Genomic DNA, 16,147 nt, shown 5'->3' with positions numbered 1-16,147 from the left:
CGCCCAGCAGGCCCTGACCCAGAAGAGACTGGGGACACCCTGGCCATTCACAGTCACCTGCGCCTTTGGCACAGCCGGGGCTCATCAGGAATTCCCATCTCCCAGCAAAATTCAGAAGTCTCAGAGCACCGCTCCCTGCAGTATTACAGAGTTGTCTGCTGTGAACATATCCCTCCTCTAAAGTGAAATCCCTCAGCATGATTCTTAACATCTGGAACATAAGGAGCCTCCCCGAACACAGTGGGAAGCCGCTCTGTCCATGCAGCCCACGGCGCCTGGTGCCACGGGAACCTGTTTGGGTAGCAGTGCTCCCTTGCCACCCTCTGTCCCCAGGCAGAGCACTGTGCTGACTGCCTGGGCCAGGCTGGGAGCAGGGACCCAGAAGTGTGGAACCAGAGAACAAATGGGTAGCCGGGAAGATGGGTGAACATCCCTTGTGACGCAAGGAGCCCAGAGCCAAAGGCAGAGGGGCTGAGCTCTCAGACACGCGAGGAGCTGCCCCAGAGCACTGCAGGGTCAGAGGGTGCCCACTGGAGCCCCCAGGCCAGTCTCACTGCCAGGCCCGCGTGCTCCACCCCTGCACCCGGCTGCCCCCCACGCACCCTGCTGTGAGCTGCGGACATCCCCACAGAACGGGCTAAGCTCCCTCGGGTGTTGCTGTCCTCGGGGCCGGCCCCTCTGCCGCTCCACCGTGGCCTCCAGTGCCTTCAACTGGTTGTTACGTTGTTAACTGCCACCGGCCTCCACTGGGCCCATCTGTGCCCACTGAGAACTGGGAGCTCCTCTGCATCTTTAGCCGCCGCGTCCTCAGTGTCTAGGACCCGGCTGGCTCCCAAAGCTTCAGGATCAATCCAAGTTTGGCTGTTCTGGCCAGCTCTGTCCCTCCAAGGCCTGCTGTGCCACAACCCCATGCTCCGTGCCCTGCTCTGTGCCTCCCGGGACACGCCGAAGGTCTATACAAGAAAGCACGCTCCCCAACTTGTCCACTTTGCCAATTTGTGGTCAAAACCAGTTCCAGACTCACCTCAACAGTGATCTCCCAAGCCAGGCAGAGGGTGCCGGCTGTGTCTGGAGGCTGCCGAGGTCCCTGTCCTTCCTGTTGCACTAAGGGAAGCCAGTGTGTCCCCAAGAGAGCCAAGCTTCTCAAGGACAAGAGCGGGGCTGCTTTGACAGGCATCATAGATGAAGAAACGTTGGCTGCACCTCGCTGGTCAGCTCTGGCCTTCCCAGACCTGCGCCAGGCACCTCCTCACGTCACCACCTTCCACCTCCCACAGCCTGCAAGGGAGCGTTGCTGCCCCCGTTTACCTGTTGTGGAACAGAGGCTCAGAGAGACTGAGAAACGCCCACACGAGCCCGAGCGGGACAGGGCAAAGGCTTTGGAGAGCGCTGGGCGAAAGTGCTGACGTTAAAGCTGCGTATCCCTCACCCTGGCGACTCAAAGCATCTCTGCTGGAGACAAACAACCTTGAGCATCAAGGAAGGCAGGACAAGAACATTTACTAGGGTCTCTCCTCCATGGACAAACAGAGGCTGTGTTCCATGGGAGTCTGTGGGACCTTGGCCATCCTATGAGAACTCATTTACTCATCAATTCATTCATTCACGAGACACTTCCTCAACCCCTACTGTGTGCCTGACCCTTCACCAGCTGCTGAACCAGGTAACCAGGTAAGCAGACCCTCTGAATCGGACATTAAACTTGGGGCACCCAGCCCTCCTGAGACATGCCACCAAGGGACCCCTCAGGCAGCAGAGGGGGTCTGCTCAGCTACAACTCCCGCAGCACAGGGGGCAGACAAGGAGGAGCCCGGATGGGAGGGACAGCCCGGGGGGAAGCGGCACCCTCTGCTCTTCCGGCTCGGCTGTCCCCTCCTTACTGGAGTTTGCGGGCGACAAGCTCTGCCGCTTCCCAGAGCTGCCACCAAGGAGTAATACTGCCCAGCCTTCCTCATCCACGGCGGCTTGCACTCCTACTTTGACAACCACCAGCTCACCAGGGGAGGCCAAGGACAGGCTGCTCTGGGGCTTCCCTCCTCACCTGTCAGGAGGCCTCCAGGAGCTGGGAGGAAGGTGCAGGGGAGTCCTGGGGGCAGGAGAGAGCCTCACACTTCAGGACAGAAGAGGCAGAGGGAAGAACAGGTCTCGGCTCCCCCCATCAAAGTGTCCTCTGCCTGCACTGTCATCCCTGGGAGGAGGGAGGCGGTCTATTGTCTCCCCCACGGGAATGTGACTTCTTGCAGCAGGACCTCAGGCCGGCTAACATGACGCTTCTAGCACCTAGACCTGTGCTCAGAGTAGGTGCTCTTAGATATGGTGAAGTGAATATGTCAGTGGGTGAGGGGGTGAACACACCCTAGAGGGAGGACGAAGACCCAAGCCCGGGGAAACGCCAGGAGAGTCACAGATGGGAAAGACAGCCAGGGCCGTGGGCAGCGGGAAGAGGACCAGTATCCGCGCACACACGTATGTGAATCCCATCTGCCATGCCCCAGCCGTGCCACCCAGCCTCTCCGAACCGCAGTGACCTTATCCAGGAAAGGGAACCTCACGGGGGCACCAGGGCAATGTAGAGAGACATCGTGTGAGTACTTCCTTACACGTGTTCGAGAACTCAGCCCCTCAGCCCACAGGGAGAGGTGTCTGAAATGGTATCGACAGAAGGCATGAGCCCTGGACTCCCTAAGAGAGATGTTTCTATCTCTTTAGAACCCAACCCAACCTCACGACTCCACCGATAGCATGTTGGGATCCCAGGCCCCTTACCTGGCACAGAAGGCTTTGCCAACCTCACTCCTGCCTCCCCCCCAGCACCCTACACTCTGATTGGCCCCAGCACCCTACACTCTGATTGGCCCCAGCCTCGAGCTGTGATGTGGTGATGCCATTGAGCCTTTACACCTGCTGCTCTATCACCCACAACACCACCAGCCCACACCACGCTCCCCTGCAGGTGAACTCTGCCTCAGGGGCCAGGCGGCTCAGCAGGAAAGAATCTGCAGGAGCCACAGGAGACACAGGTTTGAGGCCCAGGTGGGGTAGATCCTCTGGAGAAGAATCCCATGGACACAAGAGCCTGGTGGGTTACAGTCCCTAGGGTCGCAAACTCAGCTTAGCACGCATCCACGCATCTGGGAAGCTTTCAGTGCCCAGCATGGGGCCCAATTTAGACCAGGCTTCTGAGAGTGCCCAACAATTAAATACAAGACTGGGGACAGCTTACACTCAAGGCATGCTCTCCGTGTGCCCAGCATGCTGTTAAGCACTTTTCCGGTATTTAACTCAAGTTATGCTCTCAACAGCCCTGGGAGGTAGTACTAATTATGCCCCATCCCAGCATACAGCAGGGCAGGCAGTCGCCTCCTTTCTTCTAGGCCTGAAGGAACAATCTACCTGCTGAGCAGCCAGTCATGTTCCGACTCACTAGTGCAGTGTGAGGTCTTAATTTCAACTTGTTGCCAACATTAAAACGTAATTAGATTTCCTGTAAATTTGGATTTCCAGCTTCTCAGGGGACATGGAGGCAGGGGAGGGGGCTCACAATGGTGCACCTGTTCATTCCAAAATGACAAGAGAATGGGACCTAGGAGGGGACCTCCAGGGCTGTAGCCTCTCTTGTTGCCCCAGTCCCCACCACGCCCTACTGTCCACAGCCTGGACACCCGGATTAGGCCTTCTGCCTGGCTCCCACCAGCATCTGAGGTGCTGCCCCTTCTAAGTGCTGTATTTGCTGGCAGTCATACCTCCTGGCAGCTCATGAGGCTGTGCCCTCACACCAGATAAACACGAGGAACAGGAACAGTGCTGGGACGCCCGGCTGTGGCTACACCAGGAGCAGAGCCCGAGCCCTGGGGAGCTGCCATGCGACAGCGGGAGCCTGTTCTACCCATCCTCACATCCCTCGCCACAGCCAGGCCCAGACTCAGCAAGTCCTCTTTGTCCCGGGAGTCCTGCTCGCTTCCCTTCAGCTTCAGGGAACCGAGCTTTCGTGCCCAGTTTCAGACGTGTGTTTCTCTTCCCAGGAACCAGAGCCAGAGACACGTGAAAGGGACGGGGGCCTGCGCCATTCCCCTGGGGGGTTTGCAGCTCTGCAGCCAGTTCACGGGATCATCCCCGAGACCCGCAAAAAAACACGCCTGTCCTGTCTCGGCCTTCCCTACCATCACCACGTGGCCCCAACATTCTTGGAAGTTGGTGAGAAATGGAGCCCATGGGCCTCTGATTGTTTGCAAATCCTGGCAAGGCTTTGGTGAGCCCAGGCCAACTTCTGGACTAAATTAGAAAAGAGGGAAAATATTTGAATCCTGGCACAGAGAGAAATCATTCAACAAAAACTGTTTAAGAACATCTCATGCTAGGAAGGGTCAAAGGGTACAGTCTCTACTCTGACAGCTCAGAAGCTCCTTTGGGTCCCTGTTCTCCACAAGCCTAAAGAGTATGTCTGCCCTTGATGGAAGACACGCTTGGGGTGGGGGTGGGGGAGCAGGAATTCTTCCAGAACATGAGAAATTAGCCTAGCTAGGAGGGGCAGCTATGTCTGCCCGGAAATCTCGCTCCTCCTGCTCTGTTGTTTTAAGATGTTCGCTCAGTTGCTTTAAACAGAATCCCCAAAGTGACTTCCTGGATCCATTCAGCTGGCAAAGTCGGGATGGGGGTGAGCTGGGGTCTGAGCAGGGAGAGGGTGGACCTCAGCTCAAGTGTAAGGTCCCTGCAGTGGCCTTCAGGAAAGGTTGCTCTAGCTGCAGGGTCTTAGAGGCCTGAAGGGGAGAGAGGGAGCTCGTCTCCTGGGGGCACCTCAGGAGTGCCTTTCCTTCCAGTCTTTATTGATCAGGGCATGTGGGAGGTGTAAAGACAAAGAAACCAAGTTTAGGACAAGGCAGGACCTTTGCCAGGTAGGTAAAAGCCAAGATTAGGATTCAACTGTTTCTGACTCCAAAGCTAGTCCTCATCCTATGCCCGGTGCTTCCCTAACACGCGCGCCCACGGGCATTGACACAGTGGGAGGCAAATGAAACTCTAAAGTGCTGGGGTTCAGCTCAAGGTGTTGTTGTTGTGTTTCAGTTGCTCAGTCATGTCCGAATCCTTGCAATCCATGGACCGCAGCACACCAGGTTTCCCTGTCCTTGACCATCTCCTAGAGTTTGCCCAAACTCATGTCCATCGAGTTGGTGATGCCATCCAACCATCTCATCCTCTGTCAGCTCAGTTCAGTTCAGTTCAGTTCAGTTGTTCAGTCGTGTCCAACTCTTTGTGACCCTATGAATCGCAGCACGCCAGGCTTCCCTGTCCGTCACCAACTCCCAGAGTTTACTCAAACTCACGTCCATCGAGTCGGTGATGCCATCCAGCCATCTCATCCTCTGTCGTCCCCTTTTCCTCCCCGCTTCAATCTTTCCCAGCATGAGAATCTTTTCCAGTGAGTCAGTTTTCGCATCAAGTGGCCAAAGTATTGAAGCTTCAGTTTCAGCATCAGTCCTTCCAATGAATATTCAGGCTGATTTCCTTTAGGATTGACCCGTTTGATCACCTTGCAGTCTAACGGACTCTCAAGAGTCTTCTTCAACACCACAGTTCTAAAGCATCAATTCTTCAGAGCTCAGCTTTCTTTATAGTCCAACTCTCACATCCATACATGACTGCTGGAAGAACCATAGCTTTGACTAGACGGACCTTTGTTGGCAAAATAACGTCTCTGCCTTTTAATATGCTGTCTAGGCTGGTCATAGCTTTTCTTCCAAGAAGTGAGCATCTTTTAATTTCATGGCTGCAGTCACCATCTGTAGTGATTGTGGAGCCCAAGAAACTAAAATGTCTCAGTGTTTCCATTATTTCCCCATCTATTTGCCATGAGTGATGGGACCGGATGCTATGATATTTGTTTTTTGAATGCTGAGTTTTAAGACAACTTTTTCACTCTCCTCTTTCACTTTTATCAAGAGGCTCTTTAGTTCTTCACTTTCTGCCATAAGTGTGGTGTCATCTGAAATTATTGATATTTCCCCCTATAATCTTGATACCAGCTTGTGCTTCATCCAGCCTGACATTTCTCATGATGTATTCTGCATATAAGTTAAACAAGCAGGGTGACAATATACAGCCTTGACATACTCCTCTCCTGACTTGGAACCAGTCTGTTGTTCCATGTCTCATTCTAACTGTTGCTTCTTGACCTGCATACAGATTTCTCAGGAGGCAGGTAAAGTGGTCTGGTATTCCCATCTCTCAGAATTTTCCACAGTGTGTTGTGATGCATACAGTCAAAGGCTTTGACATAGCCAATAAAGCAGAAGGGGATGTTTTTCTGGAATTATCTTGCTTTTTTGATGATCCAATGGATGTTGGCAATTTGATCTCTGGCTCCTCCGCCTTCTGTAAATCCAGCTTGAACATCAGGAAGTTCACAGTTCACATACTGTCGAAGCCTGGCTTGAAGAATTTTGAGCATTACTTTACTAGCGTGTGAGATGAGTGCAATTGTGCAATAGTTTGAACATTCTTTGGCATTGCCTTTCTTTGGAATTGGAATGAAAACTGACCTTTTCTAGTCCTGTGGCCACTGCTGAGTTTTCCAAATTTGCTGGTATACTGAGTGCAGCACTTAAACGGCACTATCTTCTAGGATTTGAAATAGCTCAACTGGAATTCCATCACCTCTACTACCTTTGTTCATAGTGATGCTTCCTAAGGCCCACTTGACTTCAGACTCTAGGGCATCTGGCTCTAGGTGAGTGATCACACCACTGTGGTTTTCTGGTTCATGAAGCTCTTTTTTGTATAGATCTCTTGTGTATTCTTGCCACCTCATCTCAATATCTTCTGCTTCTGTTAGGTCCATACCATTTCTGTCCTTTATTGAGCCCATCTTTGCATGAAATGTTCCCTTGGTACTTCTCATTTTCTTGAAGAGATGTCTAGTTTTTCCCATTATATTGTTTTCCTGTTTCTTTTCATTGATCACTGAGGAAGGCTTTCTTATCTCTCCTTGCTATTCTTTGGAACTCTGCATTCAGATGGGTACATCTTTCCTTTCCTCCTTTGCCTTTAGCTTTTCTTCTTTTCTCAGCTATGTGTAAGGCCTCCTCAGACAACCGTTTTGGCTTTTTGCATTTCTTTTTCTCGGTGGATGGTCTTGATCCCTGCCTCCTCTACAACGTCACGAACCTCCGGCCACAGTTCTTCAGGCACTCTGTTTGTCAGACCTAATCCCTTGAATCTACTTGTCACTTCCACTGTATAACTGCAAGGGATTTGATTCAGGTATGAATGGTTCACTGTCATATAAATGGTTTACTTTCATGTAATTTTCATACAGAGTTGATGTTTTAAAAAATCTTGCCATTCCAAACAAGTGGCACTTTACGGAAAGACTCCTCACACCTGTGTCCTGGCCTCATGACACAGGCCTCCTGAGAGGATGACTGGCCACCTCACCGCTGCAAGGAGGCCAACTGGACCAGCGGCTCGGTCAGGCAGCGCTAGGTCACTATGGCGCCTGTAGAGCCCAGGCAACCAGCAGGCCTCTGCTTCGTCAAGGAGGAGTAGGATTGAAAAAAAGCGACAAGCCACATAGGAAGCACTGATCTGGAGCCCAAGATGTTATATTTTCTGAAGTCTTGGCACAAATAGGCTTTGCTTTTAAAAGTGCATATGTAAACGTGTGTATGTATGTTCATCACTCAATCATGTCCAACTCTGCAACCTTGAGGATTATAGCCTGCCAAGCTCCTCAGCCCATGGGATTCTCCAGGCAACAATACTGGAGTGGGTTGCTATTCCCTGCTCCAGGGGATCTTCTCAGCCCAGAGATCGAACCAAGGTCTCCCACATTGCAGGCTGATTCTCTATCATCTGAGCCAATAGGGAAGCATATATGTAAACACCGCCTGCAGTGCAAGAGACCCCAGTTCGATTCCTGAGTCTGGAAGCCCCCCTGGAGAAGGGATAGGCTACCACGTCAGTATTCTTGGGTTTCTCTGGTGGCTCAATCCGTAAGGAATCCACCTGCAATCTGGGAGACCTGGGTTTGATCCCTGGGCTGGGAAGATTCCCTGGAGGAGGGCATGGCAACTCCAGTATTCTGGCCTGGAGAATCCCCGAGGACAGAGGAGCCTGACAGGCTGCAGTCCTTGGGGTCACAAAGAGTCGGACAGGACTGAGCGACTAAGCACAGCACACAGCATATATAAACACACTGCTCTGATAATGGTCTTCAGTCTTCTCCGAACGCATTCCTCCCTAGCCTCCCCTACAGGGGAGCCTAGAGAATAGCTGCTCTCCATGCCTGACAAGCTAACTGGAGGTGCTGTGAACATGGAGGGTCGTGTCCCCATGTGGCTCCTTGGGATGCCTGGCTCACACGCCCACAGCACTGAGCTTGCAAGGAGAGTCTAGCTCAGGGGCTGGCAGCGTAATCCCCCCAACACCAGAGTCAGCTGCAGGCCCGTTCAAGAGGGCTGATGGCCTCCCAGCCCGGGAGCACCAGACACAGCGGGGAGCACATTTCCAGGCAAGAAGGGTCAAACAGGATGTTTCCCAGCACAGAGGGGCGCCCAGGCATGGCAAAATTCATGATTATAATTTAAAATCCTATTTTTTTTTTCACTTAGAGTGACGATAAACAGAAAATTTAAAAATCTTAACAAGCTGAGAGACTGTGAGAGAAAGGAAAAGGCTTTACTATTAATATATGTACCTTTTGTGACACCTTTTTCTACTCTTTGAATAAAAGAACCATATTTTCAATATGCACTTGGCCCAAGAAGTTTGGTACCCAGCAGGCATTCTGGGTGTGGGGCTGCCACAGCTGAACGCACAGCAAGAACAGTTCGGTGGTCCGTGAGAGCCAGGGTCTGGGAAGTGATGCTGCTGACAACAGGCCATGCGAGTCACTGTTGAGGGCGACCAGGACGAAACTCCAGCAGTCTAACTTCTCGGGAGGGCATGAAATGCCAGAGACAGTCCCCAAGGGGAAAAACCAGGGCGGGAAAGATCTCAGGACATGACCTCAAACAAAAGTGTGAGCCGTTGACAAGCCACGCCCAACCAAAATAGAGGCAAACAGCAAAACTGGAGGAAGCATTTCCCACACATACATCAGACAGAAAGGTAACCTCTCCTAACAGTTCTTCAAAGTAACACAAAAGAAGCTAAAATCCGGGTAGAAGAAAGAAAATGAAGAGACCAGTCATACACATATAAGATGACGGCAGTTTTAAAACATACGTGTGTGTATTTTAAATGGAACCTCATTGCCACCCAATATCTACTGCCGCTGCTGCTGCTAGCTCGCTTCAGTCCACAGCTTACAGCAAAAGCTGTAGCTATTGTTGTAGCTATTAAATTGCCACAGCTAAAAATGATCTGGTGGTGTGAGCAGGTGAAGAGATGGGCGTTTACTCAGTGGAACATGAATAGCTGAAACCATAACAGAACATTCTGACATAATGCACACACCTGCTGACCAGGGATAGCACTTTTAGGAACTTAGTTTAAGGAAATAGTGAAGGATAAGCAATAGGTTCAGCTATAACATTCATTACTATTAGTGACTGAACTGATATCTAAAACGGAAATAAATCCTGCTACATGAGTAATATAAATGATCAATCATAAAAAAAAATATGCTATATTCACAAAGAGCAATGTTATGCCATCACTAGAATGAGGTTCGGTTCAGCTCAGTCACTCAATGGCGGCTGACTCTTTGAGACCCCATGGACTGCACCACAACAGGCCTCCCTGTCCATCACCAACTCCTGGAGCTTGCTCAAACTCATGTCCATCAAGTTGGTGATGCCATTCAACCGTCTCATCCTCTGTCATCCCCTTCTCCTCTTGCCCTCAATCCTTCCCAGCGTCAGGGTATTTTCTAGTGAGTCAGTTCTTCACATCAGGTGGCCAAAGTATTGGAGCTTCAGCTTCAGCATCAGTCCTTCCAATGAATATTCAGGACTGATTTCCTTTAGGATGGACTGGTTGGATATTCTTGCAGTCCAAGGGTCTCTCAAGAGTCTTCTCCAACACCACAGCTCATAAGCATCAATTCTTCTGTGCTCAGCTTTCTTTATGGTTCAGTTCTCACATCCATGCATGACTGCTGGAAAAACCATAGCTTTGACTAGATAGACCTTTGTTGGCAAAGTAACGTCTCTGCTTTTTAATATAATAAATGAGGTACCAATAAAATGAGGTACTAGGCAATAATTGGTAGGAGAAAACACTCACAACTTATAGGAATATATTCTAATTTTCCATCATAAATAGCATATCAGACATGTTAAATAGCATATTTTAATAAACAAACAATGTTACTTTTCTAGATTTGAGGAGGAAAAGAAGGAAACTAGAACTCACAAGAGGTGCTTGAACGGGTTGTTGGGAGGGTTCTGAACACAATGAGACCCTTTCTAAATCCAGGTGGCTCTCTTGAAGTGCTCAGCAAATATTTCCAACCCTCCTCACACTCCAGAGATTCTGAGATTTAAAGAGGAATGGATTCATTCCCATTTTCTTACCAAAAAAAGGGCATAAAATGTCTTGCCCATTAATTTGGAAGGAAGTGACACCCTGCACAATTTCCTACTGCCCTTATAGTCACATTCAAGTCCCTCTACTGACCCTTCCTTGCCTCCGGTTCCGCCTCTCACCTGGGCCCCTTGCTTCCCACATTGGCCCTATTTCACTTCTGACATAGAAGCTGACACCTAATAAACACTGGTTGATCATACTGTATGGATAGGAGCTGTGTGGATTATGATAGAAGAGGCTGTGCTGCATTAACAGAGAATCTACCACATCTCAGTAGCTTAATAGGGTAAAAGCTGGGATGCGTTCTCCTGCACACATCAAAGCTTTATGTAGCCCCATTCTGTAGCCGCAGCTACTGGGCTGTGTGGCTTCCAAGGTCCCTGTGGCAGAAAGAGAGGGAGGGAAGGGACACGGCAGCTCTCAGCCGCCTTAGCCAAGAGGCAACCTCTGTCGTTTCCACACAGGCTGTCAGATAAAACGAGCCCCACAACCCCAAGTGGGGTGCAAGGGAGGCTGGGAACTGGACGGGAGGGGAGCACATGAATACCTGATGAACCTGGAATGTCTGCATCACAGCAGGACCCGTGTCCCAGCCCAGGCTCTCCCACAACGAGACCCCAGAGGGAGCCCTGCAAGCAGAGTCACTGAGTGGTGAGGGACCCCAAGGTGGCTCAGCGCTGCCGGGGTTGCTCGGCCTGGTTGCTCCTCGGAGCCCACAGTTCCCAGGTCCTTGCCACCAGACCCCACCAGACCCTCCTCCCAGAGCCTCTACGGCCTTCCTCAGGGAGCCGGCTGTCCGCCCAGGGCCAGCCCCAAGCCTGGGAGCTGGGAACACTTCTGCCCTGGTCCTGGCCGTTTTCGCTCTGGGCCAGCCTCCTGTCTCCCACAGCACCGCTCTGGCTCCGAGCGCTGGGGAGTCTCCTGATGAGCTGTGCACCTACAGGAAGAGGGAGGCCTACCCTGGCCAGGCCTCGTGAGGCCCCTGGGGCTCTGGCTGCAGATCCTGGCGGGCCAGCACCTGCAGGGTCTAAAGGCCCCCATTCCCACGGCTGCCCATGGCACTATCGGTCAAGTTCAGAGGCAGGGCACAGCAGGCAGGAAGTGGAACGGTGCCTCCCAAGGACTGGAGAGAGGGGGCACTGGGGAGTTACTGCTTAGCAGGTACAGAGGGGCAGTTCTGCAAGATGAAGAGAGCTCTGGAGATGGGTGGTAGTGATGCCTGGCTGCACAATAAGGTGAGTATACTTAAGGCAACACAGGACCCAAGCAGGGTGCCTCATCTCCCGCGAGCACCCTGCACCCTTAGAGTGGGAGCTCAGCGTGGAGGCTCAGACGCCTCCCGCTGCGGTGTCTCCCTGAGCCCAGGAGAGTCCCCCAGGCCCTCTGCCTCTGCAGGACCAACCCCCGAGCCTGGGGCACACACCACCTGCTGGATGCAAGCGGGGAAACAAGCCACGGCCCAGTTACTCTTTCCCGGCTCCTCCGATTCATCTCCTATAATCCCTTTTCTGTTACAATAAAATTTGTCTCAACAGCAGAATTTTTATACTTCTCATGCTTTCCAGGAAACTAACCAAACCATCCCCTTACCTCAAATCGAGGTTCAGTTGGATCATGCGGGTGTAAATGAATAAACTGAAGTTGACTCTAGACTTCCTCCCAGCACTTCATGGGCACAAGGTGTGTGTGGCAGAGGGGGCTTCCACCCCAGGCAAAAGGCAGAGTTGGTCCACAAGCCTCAGGAAGACACTCCAACTGCAGGATCCTTGCCAGACTTGTTAAGAATAATTCTAAACCTGCTATCGCTAAACTATTAATAAATATCATCACCATCACAATAAAAAACCACATTTAGTTAGAGACTGAAAAGCAGGTTCATCTTCATTTATTTAGTTTAATCCTCATTGACAATTCAAGATAAAAATGATTACCCATTTTAAAGATGAGAAAACCAGGCTTAGAAGATTGAAGCCCATTCTCCGAGACATAGCTGGTAGTGGTAGGGCCAAGAGTAATCCAGATACAAATAATAAGAAACATGTATCTGGGCTCTGCCCCTCATTCCTGGCACAAACCTTCTAAAATCCTTGTAATTTCCTGAATGATAGGGGTGACAGGAGCACGTTATGCTATTTATAATGAGCCCCTTTCAACCCTACCTGAGCTCATGTTAATGAAGATGTTCTTGGTGGGCCCTTAGATTGTTCAGGGTCCGGGCTGGTAGCCAGAGGAACCAGCAGTATGATTAGAGTTGGAACTTTCAGCCCCATCCCCGACCTTCAGGGAAAAGGGAAGAGCTGGAGACTGAGTCCAGTCACCCATGGGCTTCCCTGTGGCTCAGTCAGTAAAGAATCTTCCTGCAACGCAGGAGACCCAGGTTTGATCTCTGGGTTGGGAAGAAAAGATGCCCTGAAGAAGAGAATGGCAATCGATTCCAGTATTCTTGCCTGGGAAATCCCGTGGGCTGAGAATTCTGGCGGGCTACGGTCCATGCGATCTCAAGAGTCAGACGTGAGTTAGCGGCTAAACTACCACCTCCATCCATGGCCAGTGAGTCCCACCAATCACGCCTACAAGACAAAATCTCCATTAAATTCTAAACAATGGCGTTTGGAGTGCTTCTCGGTTGGTGAGCACATCAAGGTGCTGGCAGGAAAGTGCATCCAGAAGGGCCACGGAGGCTGCATGCACCTCCCCCGTGCGTTCCCCCATTTGGCTCTTCCTCAGCTCTCCTCAGCTGTGTGCTGTTTAATAACCGGCGATAGTAAGCAAAGTGGTTCCCTGAGTCGGGAACTATTCTCGCAAATTATTGAACCTGAGGAGCCGGTGGTTGCTTGGTCAGAAGTACAGCTGACATCTTAAACTTCTGGGGCTTGAGATGAGCGTTTAAAGAGGCGCTGTCTCGTGAGACTGAACTCTGACCTTCTGGGGTCTATGCTAATTCTGGTCGTTAGTGTCACGAGTGTTGGGTATGAGTAGGGGAAACAAGTAGTTTTCCTTTACTAGGATTCAGGATTCTAATTCCACACCAGTCCTTTTGGCCACTGAGTTGGAGAGCAGTATAATGCTTGAGGAAAAACATATTTTGTTTTTTCAATCTTGTCTGAAGGCAGACAAGCTTTTATATTCTACTGATTTTATAGAGTTAGTGTGAAGATTTCCAAAGATATGCATGATAAGTGACTAGTACAAGCCTGCCACACAGAATCACATATTAAGATCTCGATATTTGGGGCTTTCCTGGTAGTCAAATAATGAAAACTCTCCCTTCCGATGCAGGGGGGGTGGGCAGGTTCAATCCCTGGTTGGGGAACTAAGATCCCACATGCCTCTCAGCCGAAAATCCAGAACATAATCAACAGAAGCAATATTGTAACAAATTCGATACAGAGTTTTTTTTAAAAAAGAGCTCCATATTTGTAGCCATCATGGTATTGTTATTATTATATTAAAGGTAATTTTCAAAAGTAAGATTAAGTGTGACAACACTCTCCAAAGTAAAATAATATCTGCAAATGTCAGATATTACCCGCTTTGCAGATGAGGTGGCTGCATTCCAGAGTCAGTGTCTTACCTAAGGCAGGTGGAGAGGAAGAGAGGCAGGCAGGCAGGCAGGGGCCTCCTGGTCCCCGTGACCAGCTCACTCTTATCTTCCCTCTTGCTCCTGACCTATCTCTTCACCGGGGCTCTGGGAGCAGGGTCTTGCCCACGGGCCAGCTGGGTCCCCAGGGGCTCACCGTGGCCCAGGAAGCAGAGCAGAGCAGAGCAGAGCGGACAGGCTGGGGCACACAGCCCTGCTGCTTTAGGACGCCCCATCCCCGGGGCTTCCCTGGTGGCCTCCAGCCCCGCAAACCCACTCCTCCCACACACACAGGCGCCCTCCTATGCTCGCAGCAGGGCTCAGCGGAGGCGCCAGGCCGTGAGGGGCAGGCCCTCTCGCCACTCAGGGCAGGCCGGGGTGCACTCTCTGCAAGGTCAGAATTCTGCACCTTCTGGGGTGGGAGGGCCGGCATGCGGGGAGGCGGGACGGCGCGACCTGTCAGGAGAGCGGTGGGGCAGGTGCGCGGTGACGCCACAGGGGCCTGGGAGGCACACAGTCGCTCAGTTAAGGAGCCCGGCCTCACAGGGAGACACCGATACTCTCTTCAGTCTTTAGTTCTTCTGACTACCTCAAGGAGAAACCTCGGACGGGTGCTATTCTCTGTCCTCCTCTCTGACACACGCTCATCTCTCTTCTGCAGAGCAGAAAGCAGAGCTGTCCAGCTGGGGCTGAAACTGTTGTTCAGTCACTCAGTCGTGTCCAAATCTTTGTGATCCCATGGACTGTGGCACGCCAGGCTTCCCTGACCGTTACCATCTCCCCGAGTTTTCTCAGATTCAGGTCCATTGAGTTGGCGATGCCATCCAACCATTTCATCCTCTGTCATCCCCTTATCACCTTGCATTTTAGTTTTAAACTACCTTTACAATAAACTGGGCTTCCCTGGTAGCTCAGCTGGTAAAGAATCCACCTGCAATGCAGGAGACCCCAGGGATTCCTGGGTTGGGAAGATCTGCTGGAGAAGGGATAGGCTACCCTTTCCAGTATTCTTCAGCTTCCCTGGTGGCTCAGCTGATAAAGAATCTGCCTGCGATGTGGGAGACCTGGGTTTGATCTCTAGGCTGGATCCCTGGGCTGGGAAGATTCCCTGGAGAAGGGAACAGCTACCCACTCCAGTATTCTGGCCTGGAGAATTCCATGGACTGTATAGCCCATGGCGTTGCAAAGAGTCAGACAGGACAGAGGGACTTTCAGTTTACAATAAAGTGAGGCTGCCTTTGTAAATAATTTTAAGCTTTTAAAAAATCAGTTGATTTATAGGAAAACACATAGCCTACACAATGTGGGTATTATGAAAAATTAAGAACCCTAGTACACAAATGATGAGTGTCGAGAAAATGGCCTTAGCATATAAACGGCTTTGCCAAGTCAGAATCCCCACCAACATTTGCAGATAAGAAAAGTCAGGCTAAACAAGGTCGACAGGAGGGTCACCTCTTCTTACCTGTAGACCCAGAGCCTCCCTGTGACCATTTCACTCACGCCCAGCTCCACCAGGAAACTGTGGCAAGCAGAGATGCCCCGGCCCACCTACGCCCCCAGCCTCCACCGCCACCGCACCCCCACTCACGATGTTCATGAGGGTGAGCAGGTACTTCTGCACATGCTCCTTCCCATGGAACTGGACCACAGAGTCGTCCACGCCCAGCAGGACCTCGATGTTGTAGTCGTCATCAGCAGCATGCCTGCGCACCCTCCTCCTGGAGCTGTTGACTCGCTCCTCCAGAACACCCAGAGCGCGGCTGAGGCTGTCCAGGCTGTCCGGGGAGACCCCTGGAAGGAGAGAGAGGACACAGCCTGTAGCAGCAGTCCAGGCTCAACAAGGCCACTGCAGCCGGAAAAAAACCCACTCAGATGCAACTCAGCCCCTGCAAGATGCCAGTGTGGCCATCAGCCTGCCATCATCAGAGCACTGTAACCCAGGGCAATTCTGTCCCCATTTCACGGAAGGGCAAACTGAGGTTCAGATAGCGCAACTGTGCTGGGCAAGTCAGCTCAGACCCAGTAGCGTAGAAACCC

At 51.4% G+C, this 16,147-nt stretch overlaps 1 protein-coding gene across 1 annotated transcript in view; it reads right to left on the bottom strand.

The window, feature by feature from the left end:
- The window catches only part of ADAMTS2 (ADAM metallopeptidase with thrombospondin type 1 motif 2), a 261,083-nt gene that overhangs the window by 91,832 nt on the left and 153,104 nt on the right, over positions 1-16,147 (bottom strand). The window contains exon 4 of the mRNA XM_069590438.1: positions 15,699-15,901. Coding sequence (XP_069446539.1) covers positions 15,699-15,901 — 203 coding nt within the window. The remainder of the gene's footprint in view (positions 1-15,698; positions 15,902-16,147) is intronic.

Source organism: Ovis canadensis, chromosome 5 (genome assembly GCF_042477335.2).
Source record: "Ovis canadensis isolate MfBH-ARS-UI-01 breed Bighorn chromosome 5, ARS-UI_OviCan_v2, whole genome shotgun sequence".
NCBI classification, from domain to species: domain Eukaryota; kingdom Metazoa; phylum Chordata; class Mammalia; order Artiodactyla; family Bovidae; genus Ovis; species Ovis canadensis.
Note: the sequence above shows the minus strand (reverse complement) of the source record. Positions and strands in the feature narration are given on the sequence as shown.